At 48.7% G+C, this 26,341-nt stretch overlaps 1 protein-coding gene, 1 long non-coding RNA gene and 1 other non-coding gene across 5 annotated transcripts in view; 1 reads left to right on the top strand and 2 right to left on the bottom strand.

Annotated features, from left to right (window-relative positions):
* The first annotated feature begins 1,324 nt into the window (after window positions 1-1,324).
* ACOT7 (acyl-CoA thioesterase 7) overlaps window positions 1,325-26,341 on the top strand; it is a 109,214-nt gene continuing 84,197 nt past the window's right edge. The window contains exon 1 of one of the 3 annotated variants that reach the window (XM_019976654.2): window positions 1,325-1,531. In XM_019976654.2, coding sequence (XP_019832213.2) covers window positions 1,377-1,531 — 155 coding nt within the window. In that variant the 5' untranslated portion in view covers window positions 1,325-1,376. Of the gene's footprint in view, window positions 1,532-1,836; window positions 1,967-20,422; window positions 20,611-26,341 lie in introns of those variants that run through there. The other 2 variants (XM_070768297.1, XM_019976655.2) reach the window with 2 other exon arrangements.
* Window positions 7,078-20,277, bottom strand: LOC139176402 (uncharacterized). The gene is made up of 3 exons (XR_011560833.1): window positions 18,721-20,277; window positions 14,989-15,161; window positions 7,078-13,162 (listed from the first exon to the last, which is right to left on the bottom strand). It is a non-coding gene; the product is annotated as an uncharacterized lncRNA (long non-coding RNA).
* On the bottom strand, window positions 11,360-11,432 carry TRNAE-UUC (transfer RNA glutamic acid (anticodon UUC)). The gene has a single exon. It is a non-coding gene; the product is annotated as a tRNA-Glu (tRNA).

Raw genomic sequence — 26,341 nt, forward strand, 5'->3', positions numbered from 1 at the left:
CCAAGTCTCACAGTCCTGAGCCCACCTACACATGTAGGGCAGGGCTTCAGGAAATCCTCATTCCTTCGTACTGACTGTCCTGGAATGGCTGTTTAGAGAGTGGGAATGAGCAGGGAAGATGAGCAGAGAGTAAGAAAGGCCCTAACTTCTTCACCTGCTTTCCCTGAACTCATTTCATCTCCCCACAGGTCTGGAAGGTGACTACTATTACACCATTTTATAAATAAGGAATCTGCCTTACCTACGACTGCAGACCCTGCTAGTGCTCCTGGGTTCCATCACAAGAAATTTATTGCAGGACCAATATTGGAAGAAGTTAAACAGGCTTGGTGATCCTGGATGTTTCCAGCAATTTAATTAGTATAAACGGGGGGAGGAAAAGGTAACCGCAATACACTTCAGTATTCTTGCATGGCAAGTCCCATAGACAGATAAGCCTGATGCGGGTGGGGAGGTGAGAGGGCTACAGTCCATGGGGTTGCAGGAGAGTCGGACACGACTTAGCCACTCAACAACCAACAATAAATAGGGGAGCTTAATTTCTGTGGGTTTTGATTTTTAAAAACCTGACTACAGAAGCAATTTGTGTTCTTGGTAAAAAGCTCGGAAAGAGTCACGTCTCACAAGGAGTACAAAGTTCTCCAAAATTACGCAGGCAGAGTGATCACTTTTCCTTTATTTCGTGCGCGGATCTGGTCGTGAATTGCATTACAGGGCACTCGTTGTGCAACGTAACAGACCTTTAGGCCTCCTCTCTGCAGGACACGTATCGCTAACCAAAGGCTCGGCTCTCTGGGCAAGTCTTTCAGAAATGACCCAGAGGTGGTTTCCAGCGGGCGGTGTGGACGGATCCCACTTCCCGGCCTCTCTCCAGCAGCTGCGTGTCCCTGCAGCAGAGGCACTCGCTGAGGCCTGATGGTTGGTGCACTCACGTGCCTCCCAGCTCGGCCATGAAGGTTCCTTTACGATTAACCGCCCCCAAATTCCTCTCAGGGCTGATCTGAGAAGGCGCGTGCCTGCCGCGGCCTCCTGCTGGCTTTTCAGCCCACGTAGAAGGCAAGGCCTCAGCGCACGGCCCCGCCGCGCGGTGGGCGCGCCCCTAGGCCCGCGAACTGTCGGGCACGCGCGGGGGAAAGCCCCATATGAACACGCTCCGCGCGGGCCGAGGCTCACTCTCGCCGCCGCCCAGTCCCGTGTAGGCGCCGCCCAACCGCCGCCGAACCTTCTGGAAGCGGCGCCCCTCCGCCGCCAGAACCGGACGCCGGGGGAGCGGACACCGGCCCGGGGGCAGGGCGAGGGCGGGTATGCGGGGCGGAGCTTCGAGGGAAGCTGCGTTCGATTCGCCTTCGGCGACCAGGCCCCGCCTCTCTGGCGCTATGGCTCCTCCTCTCCCCTCCCCCTCCATGGCGCCCCCCGGACTCATTCATTCCGCGCCCGGCCTGCTAGATACCTGCGCGCTCCCTCAGCCGCCCGCCGCCGCCACAATGTCGGGCCCCGCCGCCGAGACCCCGTCTGCCATCCAGATCTGCCGGTAAGAGGGGCGCACGGCGGGCGGGCGGGCGGGCGGCCAGGGGGCCTGGCGGACCCCCATCGGCCCCACGCCCTCCCCTACCCAGTCCCCGCCTCCGCCGAACCGGTCACCTCCGGATCCCGCCCCCCCGCCGCGGCCGGGATGCTCCTTAGATGCCACAGAGCCGGCAGCCTCCCCTCGTGCCGCCGCGCCGGCCTCCGGCGCATCTCTTGGGCGGCGCCGCGGTCACGCAGGCCGTTTGCGCGAGGAAACGGCGCGGCGCCCTTCCCAGGGCGGGGGTCGGAGCGCGGCCCCCCGCGCCCCGCCCAGCTCCGCCCCGCCGGGTGGCTGAGCATGCTGGGGCCTCACCCCAGGTCCCACTGAGATCCCTAATTCGAGGTCGTTATCCGGGCGGTGGTGCAAAGCCATCCGGATCCCCGGACATGTGCTGCGCAGGTAACCCACTCGGCTGGGCGGCGGCCAGAACCCTTTGAGCCCTGGAGTACGCGCCCGAGTGGGCGAGGGCTGCAGTTACGCAGTCCTTGCAGTACCCTGCCCAGGTTTTGCTGTGGGGGAACCGGAAGAAGAGGAAATACCTTTCCCTTCTGACAGTCAGAGCGAAGAACAGAGGATGGTCCATTGAGCCCAGAAGCATCTTACAGAATGGGGGTAAAGGGTTCTTGTCAGGGGCCCACCCCAGCCTTCCTCCTCCGGTGCTGGTGGGTAGAGGGCCGGAGGATGCGCAAGACCTCGAGCCGGCTCATTTCCGACCGGAGCAGGGTAACCTCAAGGTTACCTTACATTCCCTCGAACCGAACGGAAGCGGGTATAGCCTGAGCTGAGGAAGGGCGAGGAGTCTGGAAGGCCCTGCAGGCGCTGAGCCTGCAGGCAGGGCCTGTGCTTCCTGCACCACTGACAGTGACAGCACCTTCCTGTTTGGCTCGGCTCCTCAGATTCTGAGGTTGGGCGTCACACTGACTTTGGGTTCAAGCCAAGTTAGTTTCCTGAGGATATTGACGTCTCGGAAGAGACAAAGGCTAGGCGCGCTGAGCTGGATCCGTGGGGTCCCCTGAATCCAGCCCTACTTCTGACTCAGTCGGAGTCCTGTCCCGACCTCAAGGTCAGTTTTGACTTTTCTAGGGAGAGGAAATTTTTGAGAGAGCCTTGTGCCATTGATTTGTTATTGGCTGTATGACTGTCCTGGCCCCACCTTCTCCAGGTTTAGGGGGATAGTAATCGAAGTAACTGATCCTAAGAGACAGACAGGCCTGGAATCAGGTTCTTGGGGTCAGTCTCTACCTCATAATGGCCAAATGACCTTGGAGCTCATCATTTACAAAGGGTTTGTTCATTATTTGCGTCTGGTTTGGTGTGCCCGGCATTTCCGGGAGGGTGGATGACAGGGATCCTAGGAGACTCTTAAGGTCATTCAGCCACAGAAGGAGGGAGGGGGTGCAGCTCCTGACAGGTCTCCTGTCTCCAGACCCACCTGTTTTCCACCTGCTCCCTGCAAAAGTAGATACTGATTTCAGTCTACTTATGGAAGGCTGGGCTTTTATTTATTAATACTTCATCAGGATGGTGAATAGCCCATCTATACATAGTACTTTTTTAAAAACCAGCTTCTAATATAGTTAATAAACAGCCTTAGGCACTTACACATGGGCCCACACTTCTTGCTCATAATGCCTGCTTACTCGGTTGCCTCTCTGATTTCACAGTGGCACGTTGTCTTGGATTTGGGACACGGGGGTGGGATCCCTGGTGGAGGTGAGCCTCAGGTGGCCAACACAACTGTCAAAGAGAGTGGAAGGGGGTTGTGATGAGGTCCCTGGTCACAAGGACTTGGCCCAGAGAAACCCCAGGACACTGTAGTGGAGGTAGCAGCAGGGTGGAGCCCTTTAAGGACATCTGAGCAGACACCTCTTGTTGAAAGAGGAGCCTTCTGGCCTAGAGCAGCCCAGCCATGAATTTAATTAAGTGTCCCTGGTTGCCTTCAAGGAGTGAAATCCCCCGAGGGAGGGTTCCCAGCTTAGGGAGTTCACAGTCTAGCAGGGAGAGGATCCCACAACCTCCACCATCCTAGACAAGAGTTGTCCCATGCTCTTGGTTCAGAAGGAGGTGTTGAAGGGAGACGGGCTCTAAAGGCTGGGGAAGGCAGTGCCAGGTCTAGCTGTGAATATGGCCTCTGCCTCTTGGAAGCTGGCTAACTTTTTGACCCTCATTTTATCATGCGTGCTCCAGATGCTAAACAAAGTGTTATCCAGGGCCTGGCAGAATGGCTTCCACTTTGTAAGTAAATGGAAGCTTTTTTTGTCTGAGAAGCGGGACCCAGACTCAGGAAGCTGAGGGCGTGGTTGGAATGCCAGTTTGGCCTCTTGCTGGTGTGGGCTTCAGACCTCAGTATTCTTGTCTTGTGCCTGTTGTTGCTGTGAGATATAAAACCTTTAGCACAGTGCTGCTGCTGCTAAGTCGCTTCAGTCGTTTCCGACTCTCTGCGACCCCATAGACGGCAGCCCACTAGGCTCCTCTGTCCCTGGGATTCTCCAGGCAAGAATACTGGAGCGGGTTGCCATTTCCTTCTCCAATGCATGAAAGTGAAAGGTGAAAGTGAAATCGCTCAGTCATGCCCAACTCTTAGCGCTAGGCAGTTGTAAACAAAAGGAGCAGTTTACCTCAGAGCCTGAACTTTGGATAGCAAGCCACTGCGGTGTGCTGTCCCCTTCTTTTCTTTCCTGGATGCAGCCGGGGATCAAACCTGTTCTTCCTGCATTGGAAGCGAGGTGTCTTAACAGCTGGACTGCCAGGGAAGTCCCATGTACCCTCGTTATGATTGAGCCCCACAAGAAAGCTCTGCAACAGCATTTAAAGTCTCAGAAGAGCCTTTTTCTTTGGTTTTATTCTTAGTGATGCTAATTCATATTTTGTTAACAAATTGCTTTTTCCCTTGTTTGACCCAGAGTTCTAGAATGTCAGATGGGAATGACCCCCAGAAACTCCCAGCCCAACTCTGTCATTTTACAGATAGGGGAAAATGAGGCTCTCAGAGGTTACAGACTTGGACCAGGGTGGCCTTGGACCCAGCTAGCCAAGGGAGTGAAGGCAACTGGTGGGTTGTTCCCTGTCAGGTGTTCCATTGTGGTTTTTTTGTGTTTTTTTTTTTTGCCACACCTTATGGCTCGTGGGACTTCCCTGACCAGGAACTGAACCTGCATCCCCTGCAGGGGAAGCACAGTCTTAGCCACTGGACACAAGGGAAGTCCCCCACTGTCATGTTTTGTCTACTGCTCAAGCTCACATTCACATCTAGTTGTGAGGCTCAATTGTGGCATCAGCATGGGCCCCTAGTAGGAGCTCCTAGGTGTTGGTCCAAATGAAGTTAAAGGTCATGTCCCATACCAAGCTGTTAGAGTGTGATGGAGATACTCTGTGTCTGCAGCGTGCCGGGCACTAGCCACAAGTGGCTACTGAGTGGCGATTGAGGTGCAGTTGGATGTGGAGGATTGTTGCGTAAGTCATGTCGGACTCTTGTGACTCCATGAACTGTAGCACACCAGGCTCCTCTGTCCATGGGATTTCCCAGGCAAAAATACTGGAGTGGGTTGCCATTTCCTTCTCCAGGGGAATCTTCCCCACCCAAGGATCGAACCCAACCCAAGGATTGAACCCTTGTCTCCTGCACGGGCAGGCAGGTTCTTTACCACTGAGCCACCAGGGGAGTCCCACATTTAAATTTGTTTAAGTGTAAACAGGCTGGCTTCCTGTGACTGGTGGCTACCTTATGGGACAGTGTAGTAAGGAGAGGATTTTAAAAACCAGGATTCCTGGTACGTCTCTGATGGCAAGGTTTCCTAAGGGAAGCTTGGGGAAACTTTGTGGGGACTGTAGTTAGCTCTCCAGCAACAGAGCCAATGGAGGGAGACCTTGGCAGACACAGCCTCCCGGGCAGGTAACCTGGAATCCTTTGTTTGTAGGTAGATGTGTCAAGTCTACAAGGTTTTCTTTTGCTTGCCCTGCTTTTCCATGTAAATCTGCTCCTAAGTGTCTTGAGCTCAGGGACTGCTTTGTTTTCTCTTGTGCCAGGAATGCCCAGCAAAGCACCTGATGCCAATAAAGATGAATGAAATGGACCTGAATTTTAGTACAATTACACCTCATTTTTTTTTTTTTTTTTTTTTTTTTTTATTCTTCCAATTTTATTTTATTTTTAAACTTTACATAATTGTATTAGTTTTGCCAAATATCAAAATGAATCCGCCACAGGTATACATGTGTTCCCCATCCCGAACCCTCCTCCCTCCTCCCTCCCCATACCATCCCTCTGGGCCGTCCCAGTGCACCAGCCCCAAGCATCCAGCATCATGCATCGAACCTGGACTGGCAACTCGTTTCCTACATGATATTTTACATGTTTCACTGCCATTCTCCCACATCTTCCCACCCTCTCCCTCTCCCACAGAGTCCATAAGACTGTTCTATACATCAGTGTCTCTTTTGCTGTCTCGTACACCGGGTTATTGTTACCATCTTTCTAAATTCCATATATATGCGTTAGTATACTGTATTTATGTTTTTCCTTCTGGCTTACTTCACTCTGTATAATAGGCTCCAGTTTCATCCACCTCATTAGAACTGATTCAAATGTATTCTTTTTAATGGCTGAGTAATACTCCATTGTGTATATGTACCACAGCTTTCTTATCCATTCATCTGCTGATGGACATCTAGGTTGCTTCCACGTCTTGGCTATTATAAACAGTGCTGCGATGAACATTGGGGTACACGTGTCTCTTTCCCTTCTGGTTTCCTCAGTGTGTATGCCCAGCAGTGGGATTGCTGGATCATAAGGCAGTTCTATTTCCAGTTTTTTAAGGAATCTCCACACTGTTCTCCATAGTGGCTGTACTAGTTTGCATTCCCACCAACAGTGTAAGAGGGTTCCCTTTTCTCCACACCCTCTCCAGCATTTATTATTTGTAGACTTTTGGATCGCAGCCATTCTGACTGGTGTGAAATGGTACCTCATAGTGGTTTTGATTTGCATTTCTCTGATAATGAGTGATGTTGAGCATCTTTTCATGTGTTTGTTAGCCATCTGTATGTCTTTTTTGGAGAAATGTCTATTTAGTTCTTTGGCCCATTTTTTGATTGGGTCGTTTATTTTTCTGGAGTTGAGCTGTAGGAGTTGCTTGTATATTTTTGAGATTAGTTGTTTGTCGGTTGCTTCATTTGCTATTATTTTCTCCCATTCTGAAGACTGTCTTTTCACCTTGCTAATAGTTTCCTTTGATGTGCAGAAGCTTTTAAGGTTAATTAGGTCCCATTTGTTTATTTTTGCTTTTATTTCCAATATTCTGGGAGGTGGGTCATAGAGGATCCTGCTGTGATGTATGTCGGAGAGTGTTTTGCCTATGTTCTCCTCTAGGAGTTTTATAGTTTCTGGTCTTACGTTTAGATCTTTAATCCATTTTGAGTTTATTTTTGTGTATGGTGTTAGAAAGTGGTCCAGTTTCATTCTTTTACAAGTGGTTGACCAGATTTCCCAGCACCACTTGTTTACACCTCATTTTATTGCGTTTCAATTTATTGCGTTTTGAAGGTTGTTGTTCATTGTTCAGTAGCTAAGTTATGTCCGACTCTTTGGGACCACATGGACTGCAGCATGCCAGGCTTCCCTGTCCTTCACTATCTCCTGGAGTTTGCTCAAATTCATGTCCGTTGAGTCAGTGATGCCATCCAACCATCTTGTCCTCTGTTGCCCCCTTTTCCTCCTGCCTTCATTCTTTCCCAGCATCAGGGTCTTTTCCAATGAGTCAGTTCTTCGCATCAGGTGGCCAAAGTATTGGAACTTTAGCTTCAGCATCCGTCCTTCCAGTGAGTATTCAGGACTGATTTCCTTTAGGATTGACTGGTCTGATCTCCTTGCAGTCTAAGGGACTCTCAAGTCTTTTCCAACGTCACAGTTTGAAAGCATCAATTCTTCTGTGCTAGACCTTCTTTATGCTCCAGCTTTCACATCCATACGTGACTATTGGAAAAGCCATATCTTTGACTATACAGACCTTTGTCTGTAAAGTGACTTGTCTGCTTTTTAATACGCTGTCTAGGTTTGTCATAGCTTTGCCAAGGAGCAACCACCTTTTATTTTTTATTTTTTTGGAGCAACTGCCTTTTAATTTCATGGCTGCAGTCACTGTCCACATTGATTTGGGAGCCCAAGAAAAGAAAATCTGTCCTGTTTCTACTTTTTCACCATCTATTTGCCCTGAAGTGATGGGACCAGATACCGCGATCTTTGTTTTTTGAAGGTTGAGTTTTAAGCCAGCTTTTTCACTCTCCTCTTTCACCTTCATCAACAGGCTCTTTAGTTTCTCTTTGCTTTCTGCCATAAGAGTGGTGTCATCTACATATCTGAGGTTGTTGATATTTCTCCTGGCAATCTTGATTCCAGCTTGTGATTTCCAGCATGGCATTTCACATAATGTACTCTGCATATAAGTTAAATAAGCAGGGTGACAGTATACGGCTGGTGGTGGTGTTCAGTTGCCTAATTGTGTCCGACTCTTTGTGACCCCCATGGATTGCAGCGTGCCAGGTCTTTCTGTCCCTCACCACCTCCCAGAGTTTGTCCAAGTTCATGTCCATTGCATTGGTGATAGGTACAGTTGGTAGATATGCCAGTAAAGATGAATGGATGGACCTAAATTTAGTACAGGTACACCTCATTGTGTCTCACTTAATTCCAGAATGAAGGTAATGCATTTTTTTGTTGTTGTTGTTGCAAACTGAAGGTTTTGTGGCCACTTTGCATTGTCAGGTAATGGTTAGCAATTTTTTTTTAAAACATTTATTAATTTTTTTGGCCACGTTAGCATTTTTTTAAAACACTTATTCATTTATTTGGCTGCATTGTGTCTTGGTTGCAGCATGTGGGCTCTTTGTTGTGGCACCAGGGTGCCTTTTGTTTCAGAGCATGGGCTCAGTAGTTGTGGTCCACAGGCTTAGTTACTCCAAGGCATGTGAGGTCTTAGTTCCCCAACCAGGGATCAAACCCATGTCCCCTGCATTGCAAAGCAAATTCTTAACCAGTGGACCACCAGGGAATTCCTGAGGGTTAGCATTTTTTTGGTGATAAATTCTTTTTAATTAAAAATTTTTTAAATTGAAGCATAGTTACTGTATAATATTATACAAGTTATAGGTATACAATATAGGTGGGCTTCCCTGGTGGCTCAGCAGTAAAGAATCCACCTGCAATATAGGAGCTGCAGGAGACACAGGTTGATCCCTGGGTTGGGAAGATCCCCTGGAGGAGGGCATGGCAACCCACTCTGGTATTCTTGCCTGGCGAATCCCAAGGACAGAGGAATTTGGCAAGCTACAGTTCATAGTGTCGCAAAGAGTCAGACACGACTGACTTAGCATGCATGCATATACGATATAGATATGTGATTTTTAAAGGTTATACTCCATTTATGCAGTGTAGTCAGTGCTCAGTCATGTCCAACTCTCTGCGGCTCCATGGACTGTAGCCTGCCAGGCTTCTCTATCTATGGAATTGTCCAGGCAAGAATACTTGAATGTGTTGCCATGTCTTCCTCCAGGAGGTCTTCCTGACCCAGGGATGGAACCTGCGTCTCCTGCATTGGCAGGTGGATTCTTTACCACTAACACCAGCTGGGAAATCCATACTCCATTTATAGTTATAAATATTGGCTATATTCCCCATGCCGTAGGTATAAAATAAAATGTTTTTTAAGTTAAGGGGTGTACCCTATTTTTTTAGGCATAATCCTATTGCACATTTAATAGTGTAACTTTTGTATGCACTGGAAACCAAAACAGTCCTGTGATTTGCTTTATTGCGATATGCGTTTTACTAGAACTGAACTCACAATATTTTCGAAGTAGGCCTGTTTGGAATTTTTTTCTCTTCGGGGCTTTGTCTTTGGGCTCACAGCAGAGTTAATAAAAACACAGAATCTGAGTTAGAGAAACCACACTTGAAGGTAGTGTTCTGGAACATTCCATAAAACGATGCCCAGTGCTGGCTTCCTTCCTGTGGAGATGTGGGCGCTTGTGGCTGAAGATGCAGTCCTTGCAGCCCAGGGAGCCTGTGATGGGTGAGGCTGTGCTCACCCACCATCCCACCTCCGCCTGTAACCTGGCCAGGCAGCCCAGGAGTTGCGTTCCCCCGTGGGTGGGCTTTCTCTGGGGAGGGGGTCCCAACCTGGGGTGGTGACTGTGTGTATGAACCTCCTGGTCCACTTCCTTTTACTCTCAAAGGTATCCTGAGGAGGAGGGTAAACTCTATGGTCACGTACTCACAGGCTACCTATATCTGACCAACAGAGGAACCTTGTTATAAATCCTGATTTCCTGTATACAAATGATTTCAGTAGAAAATCAACAAAATCTGATTTTAGAGTGTTTATGAGATACTTGGGGGAAACTTGACTAGTCCCTCGATAAAGATGCTAAGGAATTTCTGGGTTTTTCATTGTCCACGCCATGAGGCCTGTGGGACCCTAGTTCCCAGACCAGGGATTGAACCCACAGGCCCTGCAGTGGAAATACGGAGTCTTAACCCCTGGACTACCAGGGAAGTCCCTGTGAACTTTTTCTGTAACTACCCAAAGCTGGAAAGAACTCACATCTTCATTGTCTGATAAAGAGATAATGAAAAGTACTCGGCAACAGCAGCAAGAATCACTGATACACACACACACAAAACTCAAAGAGCTACACTGAGTATCTGACTCCATTAATGAGAAATTCTAGAAAAGGCAGAACTGTAGTGATAGAAAGCAGGCCTGTGTGCCAGGGGCCAGAGCTGGGGGGAAACCAAGTGCAGAGGGGCAGGAGGGCACTTTGTGCTGTGCTGGAAATGTTCCGTCACAGCTGTGGTCCCTTACACAGGTGTGTGGTGCGAAGGGGGACCCCTTAAGGCCAGGGCCAGAGAACAGGACTCTTGTCTAACACACAGAAATGAACTGTCTGAGGAGACACATGAGCTGACACAAAGCAAGAGATGTTATTGGCGAGGGGCGCCTGGGTGGAGAGAAGTAGGGTAAGGGAGCCCAGGAGGACTGCTCTGCCTGGTGGCTCGCAGTCTTGGGTTTTATGGTGATGGGGTTAGTTTCTGGGATGTCCTTGGTCAATCATACCCTCGTGGTGGCACACAGGTAGCTCAGGCAAGATGGATGCCAGAGAAAGGATTCTGGGAGTTGGTCAGACATATGGTGTCTCCTTTTGACCTTTGCTGAGCTCTTCCGGTTGGTGGTGACTTACTAGTTCCGTGTTCCTTACGAGGTTCTCCTGTCGTAAAATAACTCACACAAATGACGACTAGGGTTGCCTGGCCAGGGTGGGCGGTTTCAGAGTGTGCTTCCCCTCACAGGTGTATACACTTTTCAAAAGTGAACTGTAGGTGATTTTATGGTACACACATTGTACCTCAGTAAAGGTTATTACTATTTTTTAAAAAGCCATAACTACAATGCAATTACCTCACCTTAAGAAAAAAAAAGGGGAATTCTCTGGCAGTCCATTGGTGAGGTTCTGCATGCTATGAAGTGCAGTCAAAAAGAAAAGTGTTCACAACTGCAGATTTCAAAACGTTTTGAATGTAGCTGAGGAAACTTGAGCACTTACTTGATATTTAGTGCTATTGAGAGGATCTCCTTTCTGCTTGTTAAATGGGATGCTGCCAAATTCACAAGCTGTTGAGTAAAGCCAATTAGAAAAAGTTATATTAATGAATTTGTATTGTTTTAGGTGGGTAATTGTTTTGTGGTTCTGTTTTTATTTTTATTCTTTGGCCCTGTGGCATGGCTTGTGGGATCTTAGTTCCCTGACCAGGGATTGAACCTGGGGCCTTGGCAGTGAAAGTGCCAAATCCTAACCATTGAACTGCCAGAGAATTCCTGTAGTCTGGTTTTAAAACAGAGTCTTCATCTCTTGGAGGAAATGCTGAGATATTTACAAATGCCAACCTGTGCCCTCTGACATTTCTTTCAGTCTTGTTACCAAGTCCAAGCTCGCTCTGCTCATCACACAATAGGCCAGTGAATTCGAGAGATGAGGTGTTGAGGCAAGGAAAATGACTGTATTCGGAAAGCCAGCTGACCGAGAAGATGGCAGGCTAGCGCCTCAAAATAACCATCTTCTTGGGGTCTGGATGTAGGTTCTTTTATACATCAGAGAGAAAGAAACAAGGAGGAACTAAAGTCAAAAGGCAGAATGGAGAAGGAGGTGCAGTGGGGAAGTAAAGTGAAAGGGTCTTCAGTCTTATAAAACATCTCCAAGGGAATGGCCAGCCTTAGAAGGGGTGTGTTAATCTCTTCTATTCACAGCTTGTTACTGTTCAGTCTTTCAGTTGTGTGGACTCTTTGTGACCCCATGGACTGTAGTACACCAGGCCTCCCTGTCCATCACCAGCTCCCAAAGCTTGCTCAAACTCATGTCCATTGAGTTGATGATGCCATTCAACCGTCTCATCCTCTGTCGTCCCCTTCTCCTGCCTTCAATCTTTCCCAGCATCAGGGTCTTTTATAAAGCATTGGCTCTTCACATCAGGTGGCCAAAGTATTGGAGTTTCAGCTGCAGCATCAGTCCTTCTAATGAATATTCAGGATTGATTTCCTTTAGGATCGACTGGTTTGGTCTGGGACAAACTATCTCTCCAGAAGCTGAACAAAGGCTCCTTAGTTTACAGTCAAGCAGAGGGGCAGGGTCTTCCAGGCCCGCCGTTAAGTATGATTATAATAACAAAAGCAATGGAAAGCAAGTCAAAAAAACAGTTGCACTGTGGAGTCAAAATAGGCTTCTTCCCTGCATCAGTCACACCTGGAAGCCGGAGGGGAGCCAGAGCCCACCTTTTGAAGCTGTTTGGTGGGGACTTTGGAACCTACTGCCTTCTCTCTACTGGGGAAAGCCTCTTAATGTTGTCCACATTAAAGAATAAGAAAGTGAAAGTGAAGTCGCTCAGTTGTGTCCGACTCTTTGCGACCCGTGGACTGTACTGTAGCCCACCAAACTCCTCCGTCCACGGGATTCTCCAGGCAAGAATACTGGAGTGGGTTGCCATTTCCTTCTCCAGGAGATCTTCCCGACCCAGGGATCTGTCACGCGAGTGTATGTTCCTCGGTTCTTTGTCTTGTCACAACAAAGATTTGGAGCAACGGACATTGAAGCGCTCGGCGCGCATAGCTCTCGGGTCTTGGACAAACCGTGCTACAGCTCTATTTTATTTAGAAGATAGCAGGAGAGAGAGAGAGAGAGAGAAAGAAAAGAGCGCAGGCACACGGGAGAGAGAGTCCATGAGAAAGTGATTTGGCTCCTCCTTTTATATGTTTTTTTCCTCCACCTGGGCCTGCCCTATGTAAATTGGGCTTAGCCAGGAGTGCTGTTTGTTCTGCCTGAAGTCTTCACTCTGGTCCTCGGACCTTCCTTGTCTTTTAGCCACCACCATTTTGGACTCCTTTTCCCTATTCTACTTACCTAACATTCCCCCCTCAAGAGATGGGAGGCCCAATTCTTTGGGAATAGGGGCGTTGAGGTAGTCCTTATAGCGGTGTCCAAGGGCGTGTGATGTTTTCCGTGGTCGGCTGTAGTTTTGTACCTTTGTTGAACTGGCACTGCATGTTGTAGCTGTTTGACCCGGGCAGAGACAAAACAGGTTAGACAACTGACAGTACATGGAATAATCATAAGCATCATCAATATAGCATAACAAGGACTAGTAGGGACATTGGTCAATTTTAAATTCACATCGCCACGATAGCTCAAGTCCCTCCTTGTTCAGGGATCAGAAGATATATCTCCTGTCTGTCTTGGAGTACAGTCTCTGTCAAGCTGTGTTGGCTCCTTAGAGTTATCCTGAGAAATCTTATCCCCAGAAACCAGATTTTAGGGGTGTTCATTAGAATGGCACTCACTGGTAGTTCTGAATAGGTATCTGAAATCTCCCAGGGGCTCACAGGTGTATTGAGTGTCCTCTTCTGTTTTTTTCCATGGTTTGACTCGTGAGTAGTGAATCCAGGAGTCATGTCCTGGTACCTTGACTATGGGGGTAGAAAGTATTACAGGGTAGGGGCCCTTCCATGTGGGCTGGAGTTGAGCCTTTGGGGACCCATCTTTCCAGATTTTAATTAGGACTTGAGTTCCTGGAGCATATAGTGGTGACTCTTTAGAATCTTTTGGGTCCTGGTTCATACCCCACAAGCGTATATCCTGTTGGAATTGCCCAATGGCTATGGTATAAGACTGGAGGGTCTGAACCTCTGGATCTAGGAAGAGGTCATTGACATAAACAGAAGGTCTCCCATATAGCATCTCATAAGGACTAAGACCAGCCTGTTCCTTAGGGGCAATGCGGGTGCGGAGGAGAGCTATTGGTAAAGCCTCCTTCCATCCCAGGGAGGTCTCCTGGGTTATCTTTTTTATCGCTGATTTTAAGAATTGATTGGCTCTTTCTACTTTTCCTGAAGATTGAGGCCTCCAGGCACAATGGAGATAATAAGTAATGCCCAATGCTTTCGAGACTCCTTGGGTGACCTTAGAAGTAAATGATGTCCCATTGTCACTTTGTAATGACCTGGGCAGACCAAATCTTGGAATGATTTCATGGAGCAGGTTTTTTTTTACCACCTCCTCAGCCTTCTCAGTCCGGGTGGGAAAGCCTTCAATCCATCCTGTGAATGTATCTATCATAACTAATAGGTACTTATACCCTTGAGAAACTGGCAACTGGGTGAAGTCCATCTGCCAGTCCTCTCCTGGGTAGGCCCCACATCGTTGGATGGGCTGGGCCAGCTCGGGTCTTCGAGCTCCTTGGGGGTTGTTTAATTGGCAAGTGGGACAAGAGGAGACCACCTGTATTATAGTTGTTTGGAAGCCTGTTCCTCTGAAGGACCTTTCTAGTAATCTTTGGAGGGCCTTTTCTCCTAAATGAGTAGTGGCATGTAAGGAGTTAACCAACTTCCATTGGAGGTTTCCAGGCAGAAAAAGGAGTCCCTCCTTTTGGAACCACCCCATATGATCTTCTTGAAAGCCCTCGCTCTTAGCTTCAAGAGTCTCACCTTCAGTATATGAAGGAGTTTCTGGCAAATTAGTCTGTGGAACTAAGGTGGCAATCCCTATTAGGTCATGGTTCTGTAATGCTGCTCTCCTAGCTGCCTGATCAGCTGCTTGGTTCCCTCGTGCCACTTCCGTGTTCCCTTTTTGGTGTCCTTTACAGTGGGAGACTGAAACCTCAGTGGGCAGATGGACTTCCTCCAAGAGTCGAAGAATCTGATCACCATATTTGATTGGGGACCCTCGGGTGGTCAAGGGGCCCCTTTCTTTCCAAACAGCCGCATGTGCATGTAGCACCAGAAAGGCATACTTGAAGTCAGTGTAAATGGCTATTCTTTTTCCTTTTCCCAGCTCTAAAGCTCGAGTCAGGGCTATGAGCTCAGCTAATTGGGCTGAAGTACCTGGTGGCAGAGGCTTAGCCTCTAGGTCTCAAAATTGGAGACTACTGCATACCCGGCTCTTCTTTTTCCATCCACGACAAAGCTGCTTCCATCAGTGTACCAGATTTCCTCAGGATTGGTCAGAGGATCTTCTGACAAACCCTCTCGGGGTTTTGTCCAGTGGTCCAAGGTTTCTAGACAAGAGTGAAATGGGAGACAACCCTCGGGGGTAGGTAGGAGGGTGGCTGGGTTAAGAACCTCACAAGGGGATATAGTGAGGCCTGGATTTTCCATCAGCATTACTTGATATCTGAGGATTCTTTGATCAGACATCCATAAATGGTCTCTCCCATTTAGGAGTTGTTTTACTTGGTGGCTGGTAAAAATAGTTAGTTTGTCCCCAAAGGAGAGTTTTAAAGCATCTTCTATCATGATCGCAATAGCTGCAAGATTTCGAAGGCAGGGGGGCCAACCTTGGGAAGTTGGATTGAGCCTCTTGGATAAGTAAGCTACAGGCTGGGGCTCAGATCCCAGCCTTTGAGTTAACACTCCCAAGGCTATTCCCTCCCTTTCATGGACATAAAGTTGGAATGCTTTTTCTGGGTCTGGCAACCTCAAGGCAGGTGCCTGAGTTAAGGCCTGTTTTAGTGTAGCCTCTGCCTCCTTTTGAGGAGTTCCCCACATCAGTGGGATTGAATCATCTCGTCCCTTTAAGCTTTCATATAAGGGCTGGGCAATTAGACCATAGTTGGGTATCCAGATTCTACAATAACCAGTTAGCCCCAGGAAAGCTCGCAATTGTTTTCGAGTCGTGGGGGAGGGCAACTGGAGGATTCCTTGTACCCAATCAGAGGACAGCCTCCTGGGCCCGTGTGTAATCTGAACTCCCAGGTAAGTGACCTTTGTCTCGACTAGCACGGGAGACTTTATATCCCCTTTCTGCCAAGAAGTTTAGAACCTGAATTGCATGTTGTTGGGCACTTTTCTCATCTGGAGAGCAGATTAGTAGGTCATCTACGTATTGTAATATTTTCCCATTAGGTCCCAGGTCCAGATCTAGGAGATCCTGGCTAAGGGCCTGTCCAAACAGGTGGGGGCTATCTCTGAAGCCCTGAGGTAATACTGTCCAAGTCATCTGTTGGTGTTTTTCTCCTGGGGCCTCCCACTCAAAGGCAAAAAGGTATTGGGATTCTTTAGCCAGTGATATGCAAAAAAATGCATCTTTGAGATCCAAGACTGTAAACCATTTGGCACTGGGTGGGATTTCTCCCAAGATTACATAGGGATTGGGTACTGTGGGATGGAGGGGGACTACAGCTTCATTTATGATCCGGAGATCTTGAACCATTCGCCAGGTTCCATCTTTTTTCTTTACTGAGAGGATTGGGGTGTTACATGGCAAACTGGTAGGGACCAATAGCCCACAAGCAAGGAATTTATTTATTAAAGGCTGTAGTCCCTCCCGAGCCTCTCTTTTGAGAGGATATTGTTTCTGGTTAGGAAACCGAGTGGGATCTCCGAGGACAATGATGACCGGTTCAGCTTGGTAGGCTTGTCCAGGAATCCCCTGATCCCACACCTGGGGGTTAATTTTGTCTTCCCATAGTTTTTGGTCCCTCTCTATTGAAGGTGTAATGGGTTCTTCAGTAGTAACCAGGAGCTGCAGAGCTCTAGGGGCTGAAGAACTTCCCATCACAAGGGTGGTCCCCAGTTTAGTGAGTATATCTCTTCCCAATAAGGGGGTAGGACACTCAGGGACCACCAGAAACTGGTGAGAAAATATTTGTCCATCCCAGCAACAAAGAAGTGCTCGGGTGAATCTTTTAGTAGTTGCTTTTCCTGTAGCACCCAAAATGGTACAGGTTTTGGAGGAGAAGGCTCTGGAGTAGGAGATCAAGACAGAGTAGGTAGCTCCTGTGTCAACCAAGAAATCCTCGGACCTACCTGCCACATCCAGTTGCACCCTTGGCTCCAGCCCCGTGATGGTTATCTGTGACAGGCGGGCTGGCTGGAGCGGGCCCGCTTCAGTGCTCTTGAACCATCATGAGGGTAGGCTTGGCGCTTGACCTTGAGGCTCTTGGGTCCTGAGGGCAGAGTGCTGCCCAGTGTCCCAGTTGATGGCATTTGTGGCAAGCCATTCTAGGAGACTTGTCCAAAGCCATTCTTTGGCCCAATGCCCCGCCTGTCTACAGATCAGGCATTTGTCTCGTGCCTTGTCCCTCAAGGACTTGGGGTTTGCCATAGGGCTTCTCTGGAGGGCGGCCAGCATCTGGGCATGCCTTGTCTCTTTCTTTCTCTCCTTCTTCTGGGCCTTGGCCTCCTCCTGTTCCCTGTTATAAAAGGTATTGGTAGCTGTCTGGACCATCTCATCTAAAGAGGCAGCAGGGTCCTGCTACTGTAGCTGCTGTAACTTATTTCTGATATCTGATGCACACTGGGACAGGAATTTGTCCTTTAAAATCACCCGTCCCTCGTAAGAGTCTAAGTCCAGGTTGGTAAACTTTTGGAGTGCCTCTTTTAGCCTCTCCAGAAAGGCAATGGGGTTCTCATTGGGCTCCTGAGTTATTGCTAAGACTGGGCACAGTCCCACAAGTAATAGGCTTCTTTATGTTTCCATGGGTGGACTTCCTTAGGGGTAAGTCTTTCTAAAGCTTATCCTACCCAGAACTGTTACAACCTGAGAGCCAGGCGTCCCCAGGTCAGGGTGCAGATCCCGAGGCAGGCTGAGGCGTGACAGCCTCCTAGAGATCGAATCCCCCGGCAGGTCGAGGCGTGATGGCCTCCCGAGGATTGGGTCCCTGGGCAGGTCGAGGCGTGACGACCTCCTGGGACCCCCCAGACTGGAGTTTGGGTGTCCCCAAGATCTCCAGTGTGACCAGTATTGGGTAGGATTAGGGGGTTGGATATTATAGAGTATTTCCTTCCCAAGGCCACCTATTTTCTGGTTGTCTCTTCAGAAGATTGTAGAGGCAACCTTGTGGGTCTGGATGGGGCTTAGGAAAAGAGCATGAAACAGGATGGAAGGGGGCAAAGCACAACCTTTGAAAGAATGACATAGCACAAGGGTATAATGTAAACCAATTAGAATCAGTTGGGTCCAAGATGACAAGTCAAATTCAAGTAAACCTTAATCCCCAATCTATAAGGCAACAGACACACCCAGAGGTGGCAGGACAGCTCCAAGGCACAAGGTCAGAAGAGGGAGGAGTGGGTGGTTCCCCTATGGCTGGGATGATCCCCTCACAAAACCTAGCCAGGCCTAATACCATGGCCTTGCCCTCGGTTCACACCCTGAAGGGTGGCTTCTCTCTGGGTCCTAACAAATCCACTTCTTATCGCTTTGTATCTCAATGAATTTTTACAGTGAGACATCAGAGCCTGAGTTTCTTTAGTTTTGGCCGGGCTTGAGTCCCGGGAGAGAGCTGAAGGACAGGAGGAAAAAGCAGTAGGAAAAATGTGCCAAGGAATCCCCTACATAGCCCACTGGAAGATTTGCTAAATATCTGACCAGTGCTCGCAGTTTCATTGGTCTGATCCTTGGCACAGAGAAGAGAAAGGACAGAAGAACCCCCACCGGCTTGGGTAACAGCTACTGGGGCTCAGCAGATAGCGCCTTTGGGACATGCTGAGGAATAGCCTCTCCAGAGTCCCTCAATTGTGCCCCTGCCACCCGCCTGTTTGCGGGAGGTTCGAGGAAACAAGAAACGAGAGATTGTACAGGTCCCTCCAGCCATAGGAGCGAGGACCTCTTACCTTAACTGGAGGTCTCCTGGAATCTGAGACTGGGCCGCGTGAGCTTTCTGCTGAGTTCATTTTTCGCTGTCCTGGTTTCCAGCACGATGGGCTTTCCCCAGCACTGGGTTTCTTCACCTTCCGCTTCTAGCGTGGGAGCTTCGCTGAGTTGGGCTCCTGTTGTGCTTGGCCTCTTCCACGCAGAGGTTGTTTCAGCCAGCTTATATCCGAGTCACGGCAGCATAGATGTCACACAAGGAGCGCAGGCACGCGGGAAAGAGAGTCCGTGAGAAAGCGCTTTGGCTCCTCCTTTTATATGTTTTTTCCCTCCACCTGGGCCTGCCCTATGTAAATTGGGCTTAGCCAGGAGTGCTGTTTGTTCTGCCTGAAGTCTTCACTCGGTCCTCGGACCTTCCTTGTCTTTTAGCCACCGCCATTTTGGACTCCTTTTCCCTATTCTACCTACCTAACATACCTACCTAACAGATCGAACCCAGGTCTCTCACATTGCAGGCAGACGCTTTAACCTCTGCACCACCAGGGAAGCCCTTAAATATAAGAATACAGTTTCTCAGAAAACCTCCTATAGAGACACAGAACTTCAGATCCAAGTACTAACATCAAAGATTTCAAAAGGAGGGAAGGAAGCCAGGTTGAAAGAAGAAGGGGGAGGAGGCGGGAGAGGGGGGGCGAAAGGGGTGGCCTTACAGACGTCTCCTGCCACCTACAGATACCCAGGTGTTACGGGACTTTTCCCTGGGCCCCCAGAGAAGGGAGGACTGGAACTCCACCCTACCAGAAATCAGACCAGACCAGACCAGAACCAGAATTCGAGTGCTCTGCCAAGAGGAGGTGATCAGTCTCCAATCCTCAGCTCAGGCTGAGGGCCCTTCAACCAGATTCCTGCATCCAGGACCGGGGGACTAGAAAAACGGAAGGATAGGAAGGGTTAAGGAGAGGAAAGAGAGAGGGAAGGGGAGAGAGGTCAATAAAGTCTTTTGTTCCTTACTGGTCAAGGAGGGACTTTTCCTGGTGGTCCAGTGGTTAAGAATTCGTCTGCCAATGCAGGGTACACGGGTTCCATCCCTGGTCCAGGAAGATCCCACATGCCACAACTAAGACCCAGCATAGCCAAAGAAAAAGTAGTAAAAAGGAGTCACAGCTCCACCCTCTGCTTCTTGGGAGTCCGGGGCAGGGAACGTGTGTCTTCCTTGGCTCTAGAGCCTCACATGGCGACCATGAACTTCCGCCCTGCGGTGGTGGCGTCTTGCTCACCTGAGCGGTCTCTGGACCCAGCCTTCGTGTCCACCTGCTGTGCGGAGGCCCTTCCAGCGGGCGGGGGCGCGGGCGGGGGCTGGGGCTGCTCCTGCTTGTCTGCCTGCCTGCCTGACTGATGGTCCTGGAGGCTGAACCTTCGTGGGCGCGGTTTACAGCCCCACCCATTTCCTCCAGTCCCACCACGCTGTGATCCTGTGGATACCTTTATTCTTCGTTTGCTCATCAGAGAGCCCAGCTCAGTGACTTCATGCTGGGTCACAGATGTATCTTGGGCCCTGCAGCCTGTGAGAGCCACGGCAGCTGCCAGCTGCGTGGAGGAGGGGCCATCCCGGGAGTAGGCGCTCCGGGAGTGCGAAAGTTGCAGCATTTCTGAGCACTGGGGGGGTACCCTGAAGGTAGAGAGGCGGGGGCTAAACCCGGTGCCGGCTCAGGGTAAACAGTCTGGGCCGCTTTCTGCAGGATGAGGCTGCTCACCCGGGCTCTCTGCCTCTGTGCGCTGGGCAGGCAGGCCGCCTTCAGGAGGCCAGTCACTGCCCAGGAGTGGTGCCTGAGGCCCGGGCAGAGGTGCTGGGCTTCCATCCAGGCTGTTGGAACTAGATCTGCTCTGTCGTCTAAATTTGGTGTCATTACAAGGTAGGATGACAGGGACGTTGTGTGCCCTGACCCATGCTAGGCCTTTGGTGTCCAGCCCAGGCCATGTGACTCAGGATTTCTTGGTTAAGTGTTTGGAGTGGACAGTGGGTGCTGGGTGTTGTGAACTGCGTGTTTTGTGGGATTGAGCATGCCCCTCTGTGTATGCATCCTCAGTGGAGACCTGGCATCTTTTTCCTCAGGGACCCCACTCGGCTTTGTTGGAGGAGGTGGGCTTTGAGAGCTTGGGATGAGCATGGAGCTCAGAGCACCCTGAGATCGGAGCAGGCTGCTGTACTGGCAGGTCTCTGCCTGTGCTCAGGCTGCCAAAGGGGGCTGCCGGTGTCTGCTCTTCTCCCCTACTCTCCCCTCATTGAGCTGGGATTTTTTTTTTTTTGGACTTGTTGAGGGAGGCTGGGGTAGCTGTCCTCATGTGACTGGCTAATCCTCTGGCAATGTAGTGAACTTGGGAGAAACCTCCTCCAGTGGGCGGATTCTGGTCCTTTGTACCAGCTTTATTGAGTTGTAATTTGCATCCCATTGATGCGTCATCCATTGAAGTATGCAGTTCAGTGGCTTTTTGAACATCCAGAGTTGGGCAGTCATCACTGCCACCAATTTAGAACATTTTTGTGACCTCTTTGAGAAAAGCCATTTCTCTCCATTCCCCCTAATCCATTTTCCTTCTCTATAGATCTCCTTGTTCTCAACATTTCATGTCACTGAAGCCAAGTGATGTGGTCTTTGTGTCTGGTTTCTTTCACTCAGCACCATGTTTTCAATGTTCATCTGTGTTGTCACACATGTCAGTGCTTCCTTCATAATACTCCACTTATGCATACGTACCACCTTGTTTAAGACTTCCCTTGTGGCTCAGACGGTAAAGCATCTGCCTACAATGCGGGAGACCTGGGTTCGATTCCTGGGTTGGGAAGATCATCTGGAGAAGAAAATGGCAACCCACTCCAGTACTCTTGCCCGGAAAATCCCATGGATGGAAAAGCCTGGTAGGCTACAGTCTGTGGAGTCACAAAGAGTTGGACACAACTAAGAGACTTTACCTTACCTTACCTTACCACCTTGTTTATCCGTTCATCAGCTGATGCATATCAGTGTCTCCAGCTTTTTGGCCTTTATGTGGACATATGTTTTTATTTCTCTTGGGTGGCATCATAAGAAATGTGTATTTGGTTTTTGTTCCTAGGTCTTGGCACAGAGCTCCTAAAACCCTTAACATTCCCTGTGTGGTAGTGAAAGGTTGTTGCTGAACCACTAAAAGATGCCGGGATTCTTGGCCTCTGGAGGAGAAGAATTCAGTCCAGGGCCAGAGGCTTGATCGCTCAGAGCTTTTGTATAATAAAGTTTTATTAAAGTATAAAGGAGATAGGCATCAGAAGGGGGCAGAAAGAGTACCCCCTTGCTAGTGTTAGCAATGGAGTTATATACTCTACAATTAGTCATTACAATGAATCAGAAGAATATCTGGAGGTTGTAAAGACCTTTGCAGACCTACTCCCATAATTTACATTTTAAGATAACAGGATTAGCTAGAAGGTTTTTTCCAGAGACTGTCCTCAAGCAGGATACATTATTGTTATATAATCCTAAGGAATGTAGAGGGGAAAAAGTTTGTCCTTTCTTTCTCCTTGAGAATTCCAGACCCCTCTCTCCTTGGGGACCCCTAGACTTCTTATCAACCTGCCTAGGAATTGACTCTCTCCGTAGGGTGGATGGGAATGTTTTTTATCCTCCTGGCAAGTTCCTAAAACCCTTGGGAAAATGTTGGAAAACCTTGGATAGAGCATCTTCTGTATGCTAAGGAGATGACTAGTGCTTGGTGGCCCAGAGATAGCAGTTTTAGGAAGGGGCTGATCTTTGGAATGACTTTGGCAGCATTGGAGGGGTGGGACTTTTAGCCCCACCCAAGACCTGGGGGTTGGAGGAGAGGGCTTTGGGGTAAGTTAGTCACTAGAGAGTAATCAGTTCAACTCAGTATGTAGTTATGTCAGACTATAACCCCATGGACTGCAGCATGCCAGGCTTCCCTGTCCTTCACCAACTTCCAGAGCTTACTCAAACTCGTGTCCATTGAGTTGGTGATGCCATTCAGCCGTCTCATCCTCTGTTGTCCCCTTCTCCTCCTGCCAGCATCAGGGTATTTTCCAGTGAGTCAGTTCTTTTCATCAGGTGGCCAAGTATTGGCCATCAGTCCTTCCAATGCATATTCAGGACTGATTTCCTTTAGGATTGACTGGTTGGCTCTCCTTGCAGTCCAAAGGACTCTCAAGAATCTTCTCCAACACCACAGTTCAAAAGCATCAATTCTTTGGCACTCAGCTTTCTTTATGGTCCACCTCTCACACCCATACATGACTACTGGAAAAACCATAGCTTTGACTAGATGGACTTTTGTTGGCAAAGTAATGTCTCTGCTTTTTAATATGCTCTCTAAGTTTGTCATAGCTCTTTTTCCAAGGAGCAGGCATCTTTTAATTTCATGGCTGCAGTTGCCATCTGCAGTGATTTTGGAGCTAAAGAAAGTAAAGTCTATCACTGTTTCCATTGTTTCCATCTATTTGCCATGAAGTGATGGGACTGGATGCCATGATCTTCATTTTTTGAATGTTAAGCCAGCTTTTTCACTCTCCTTTTTCACCTTTATCAAGAGGCTCTTTAGATCCTCTTTGGCTTTCTGTCATTAAGGTGGTGTCATCTGCATATCTGAGGTTACCAGTTGATATTTCTCCCAGCAATCTTGATTCCAGCTTGTGCTTCATCCAGTATGGCATTTTGCATGATGTACTCTGCATGCTTCCCTGGTGGCTCAGATGGTAAAGCGTCTGCCTACAATGCGGGAGACCCAGGTTTGATCCCTGGGTTGGGAAGATACTCTGGAGAAGGAAATGGCAACCCACTTCTGTACTCTTGCCTGGAAAATCCCATGGACGGAGGAGCATTGTAGGCTACAGTCCATGGGGTCACAAAGAGTCGGACACGACTGAGTGACTTTACTCTGCATATAAGTTAAATAAGCAGGGTGACAATATACAGTCTTGACGTATTCCTTTCCCAATTTTGAACCAGTCCATTGTTCCGTGTCCCGTTCTAACTGTTGCTTCTTGACCTGCATACAGATTTCTCAGGAGGCAGGTCAGGTGGTCTGGTATTCCCATCTCTTGAAGAATTTTCCACAGTTTGTTGTGATCCACACAGTCAAAGGCTTTAGCATAGTCAATGAAGCAGAAGTAGATGTTTTTCTGAAATTCTCTTGCTTTTTCTATGATCCAGCAGATGTTGGCAGTTTGATCTCTGCTTCCTCTGCCTTTTCTAAGTCCTGCTTGAACATCTGGAAGTTCTTGGTTCACGTACTGTTGAAGCCTACCTTGGAGAATTTTGAGCATTAATTTGCTCGCTTGTGAGATGAGTACAATTGTGGGGGAGTTTGAACATTCTTTGACATTGCCTTTCTTTGGGACTGGAATGAAGACTCACCTTTTCCAGTCCTGTGGCCACTGCTGAGTTTTCCAAATTTGCTGGCATATTGAGTGTAGCACTATCACAGCATCATCTTTTAGGATTTGAAATAGCTCAGCTGGAATTCCATCACTTCCACTAGCTTTGTTCATAGTGATGCTTCCGAAGACCCACCTGACTTTGCATTCCAGAATGTCTGGCTCTAGGTGAGTGATCACACCATCGTGGCTATCTGGGTCATTAAGATCTTTTTGTGCAGTTCTGTGTATTCTTGCCACATCTTCTTAATATCTTCTGCTTCTGTTAGGTTGATACTATTTCTGTCCTTTACTGGAGCATAGTATAGTGTTAATAGCTGAGCCGTATCCTAGTCTTTGCGACCCCATGAACTGTAGCCTGCAAGGCTCCTCTGTCCATGGGATTGTCCAGGCAAGAACTGGAGTGAGTTGCCTTTCTCTTATCCAGGGGATGTTCCTGACCCAGGGATGGAACCTTGGTCTCTGGCGTTGCAGGAAGATTCAATCCTAAAGGAAATCAGCCTTGAATATTCATTGGAAGGACTGATGCTGAAGCTCCAGTACTTTGGCCACCGGATGTGAAGAGGCAAGTCATTGGAAAAGTTCCTGTTGCTGGGAAAGATTGAAGGCAAAAGGAGAAGGGGACAGCAGAGGATGAGATGGTTATATAGCATCACTATCTAATGGACATGAATGGACTCAGTGGACATCAATTTGAGCAAACTCCAGGAGATAGTAGAGGACAGAAGAGCCTCGTGTGCTGTAGTCCATGGGGTTGCAAAGTGACTTAGCAACTGAACAACAACAAACGTAACCCTGAGTCCTGAGTCTTGTGAGGTGCTCCAGCGAACTATCCAGCCTGAGGAGGGGTCACGTGCTCAGTAGTGTCCAACTCTTTGCGACTCCATGGACTGTAGCCCACCAGGCTCCTCTGTCCCTGGGATTTTCCAGACAAGAATACTAGAGTGGGTTGCCATTTCCTCCTCCAGGGGATCTTCCTGATCCAGGGATCGAACTCATGTCTCCTGTGTCTCCTGCATTGGCAGGCAGATTCTTTACCACTGAGCCTTTGGGGAAGCCCTAGGAGGGGTCAGGAATGAATCCAATTGTAGTGCGCCTGGCTAATGGCCAAGAGTTGGAGAAATGGCTGGTGTGAGGAACAACCCCATCCAATTGATGTCAGAAGTGGTGTGAGTGAAAACAGCTCAGTAGTTCCATTTTTGGGTCAAAGGATTACTCTGTTTAATCTTTGGAGGTGGTACCAGAGTGTTTTCCAAAGCAGCTGCCTCCTTCTCACTCTCATGGGCTCCACATCCTCGCCAATACTTGCTATATGTAGCCACCTTGGCAGTTGTAAGTGGTGGTTCACTGTGGTTTCAGCCTGTCGCCACCCTGGCGGTTGTACAGTGGTGGTTCACTGAGGTTTCAGTGGGGATCTCCCTGATGATTAGTGATACTCCCTTGGGCTCAGTGGTAAGGAACCTGTCTGCCAACTCAGGAGACTGGGGTTTGATCCCTGGATTGGAAGATCCCCAGGAGAAGGGAATGGCAACCCACTCCAATATTCTTGCCCGGGAGATCCTATGGACAGAGGTGCCTGGCGGGCTACAGTCCATGGAATGGCAAAGAGTCGGACATGACTGAGCACGCACACACATTTTTCCATGCACTTATCAGCCATTTGTACATTTAGAGAATTGTCTATTCAGGTCTGTTGCCTGTGTTTTCAGTTGGCTTGTGTTTTTATTATTGAGTTGTAGGCGTCTCTTCTGCATTTTTTTTTTTTTTTTGGCTGTGCTGCGTTGTCTGGTAGGATCTTAGTTCCTTTCCTGACCAGGAATTGAACCTGGGCCCTGGGCCGTGAAAGCACACAGTCCTAAACACTGGACTGCAGGGAAGTCCCTCCTTCTGTATCCAGATACAGATCCCTTCTCAAGTGTATGGGTTGCAGAGGTTTGCTTCCGTTCAGTGGGTTGTCTTTTCACTTTTGATTATTATCTCTTGAAGCATAGAAGCTTTACAGTTTTGCTGTTTCTCCTTGTTGCTGCTTGTGCTTCTGTTGTCCTCTCTAGGAGGGCACTGCCAAACCCGAGTCCCAGAGCTTCCCTGTGTTTTTCTCTGAAGCGTTTTACGGTTTTGGCTCTTACATTAGGGCTTGGACCTTTTTCCATTTCTTCCTCAGAGACGGTGTGAGGTAAGGATCCAGTTTAATTCTTCTGCCTGTGGAAATCCCTTTTCATAGA

This window comes from Bos indicus, chromosome 16 (assembly GCF_029378745.1).
Source record: "Bos indicus isolate NIAB-ARS_2022 breed Sahiwal x Tharparkar chromosome 16, NIAB-ARS_B.indTharparkar_mat_pri_1.0, whole genome shotgun sequence".
Lineage (NCBI taxonomy): Eukaryota > Metazoa > Chordata > Mammalia > Artiodactyla > Bovidae > Bos > Bos indicus.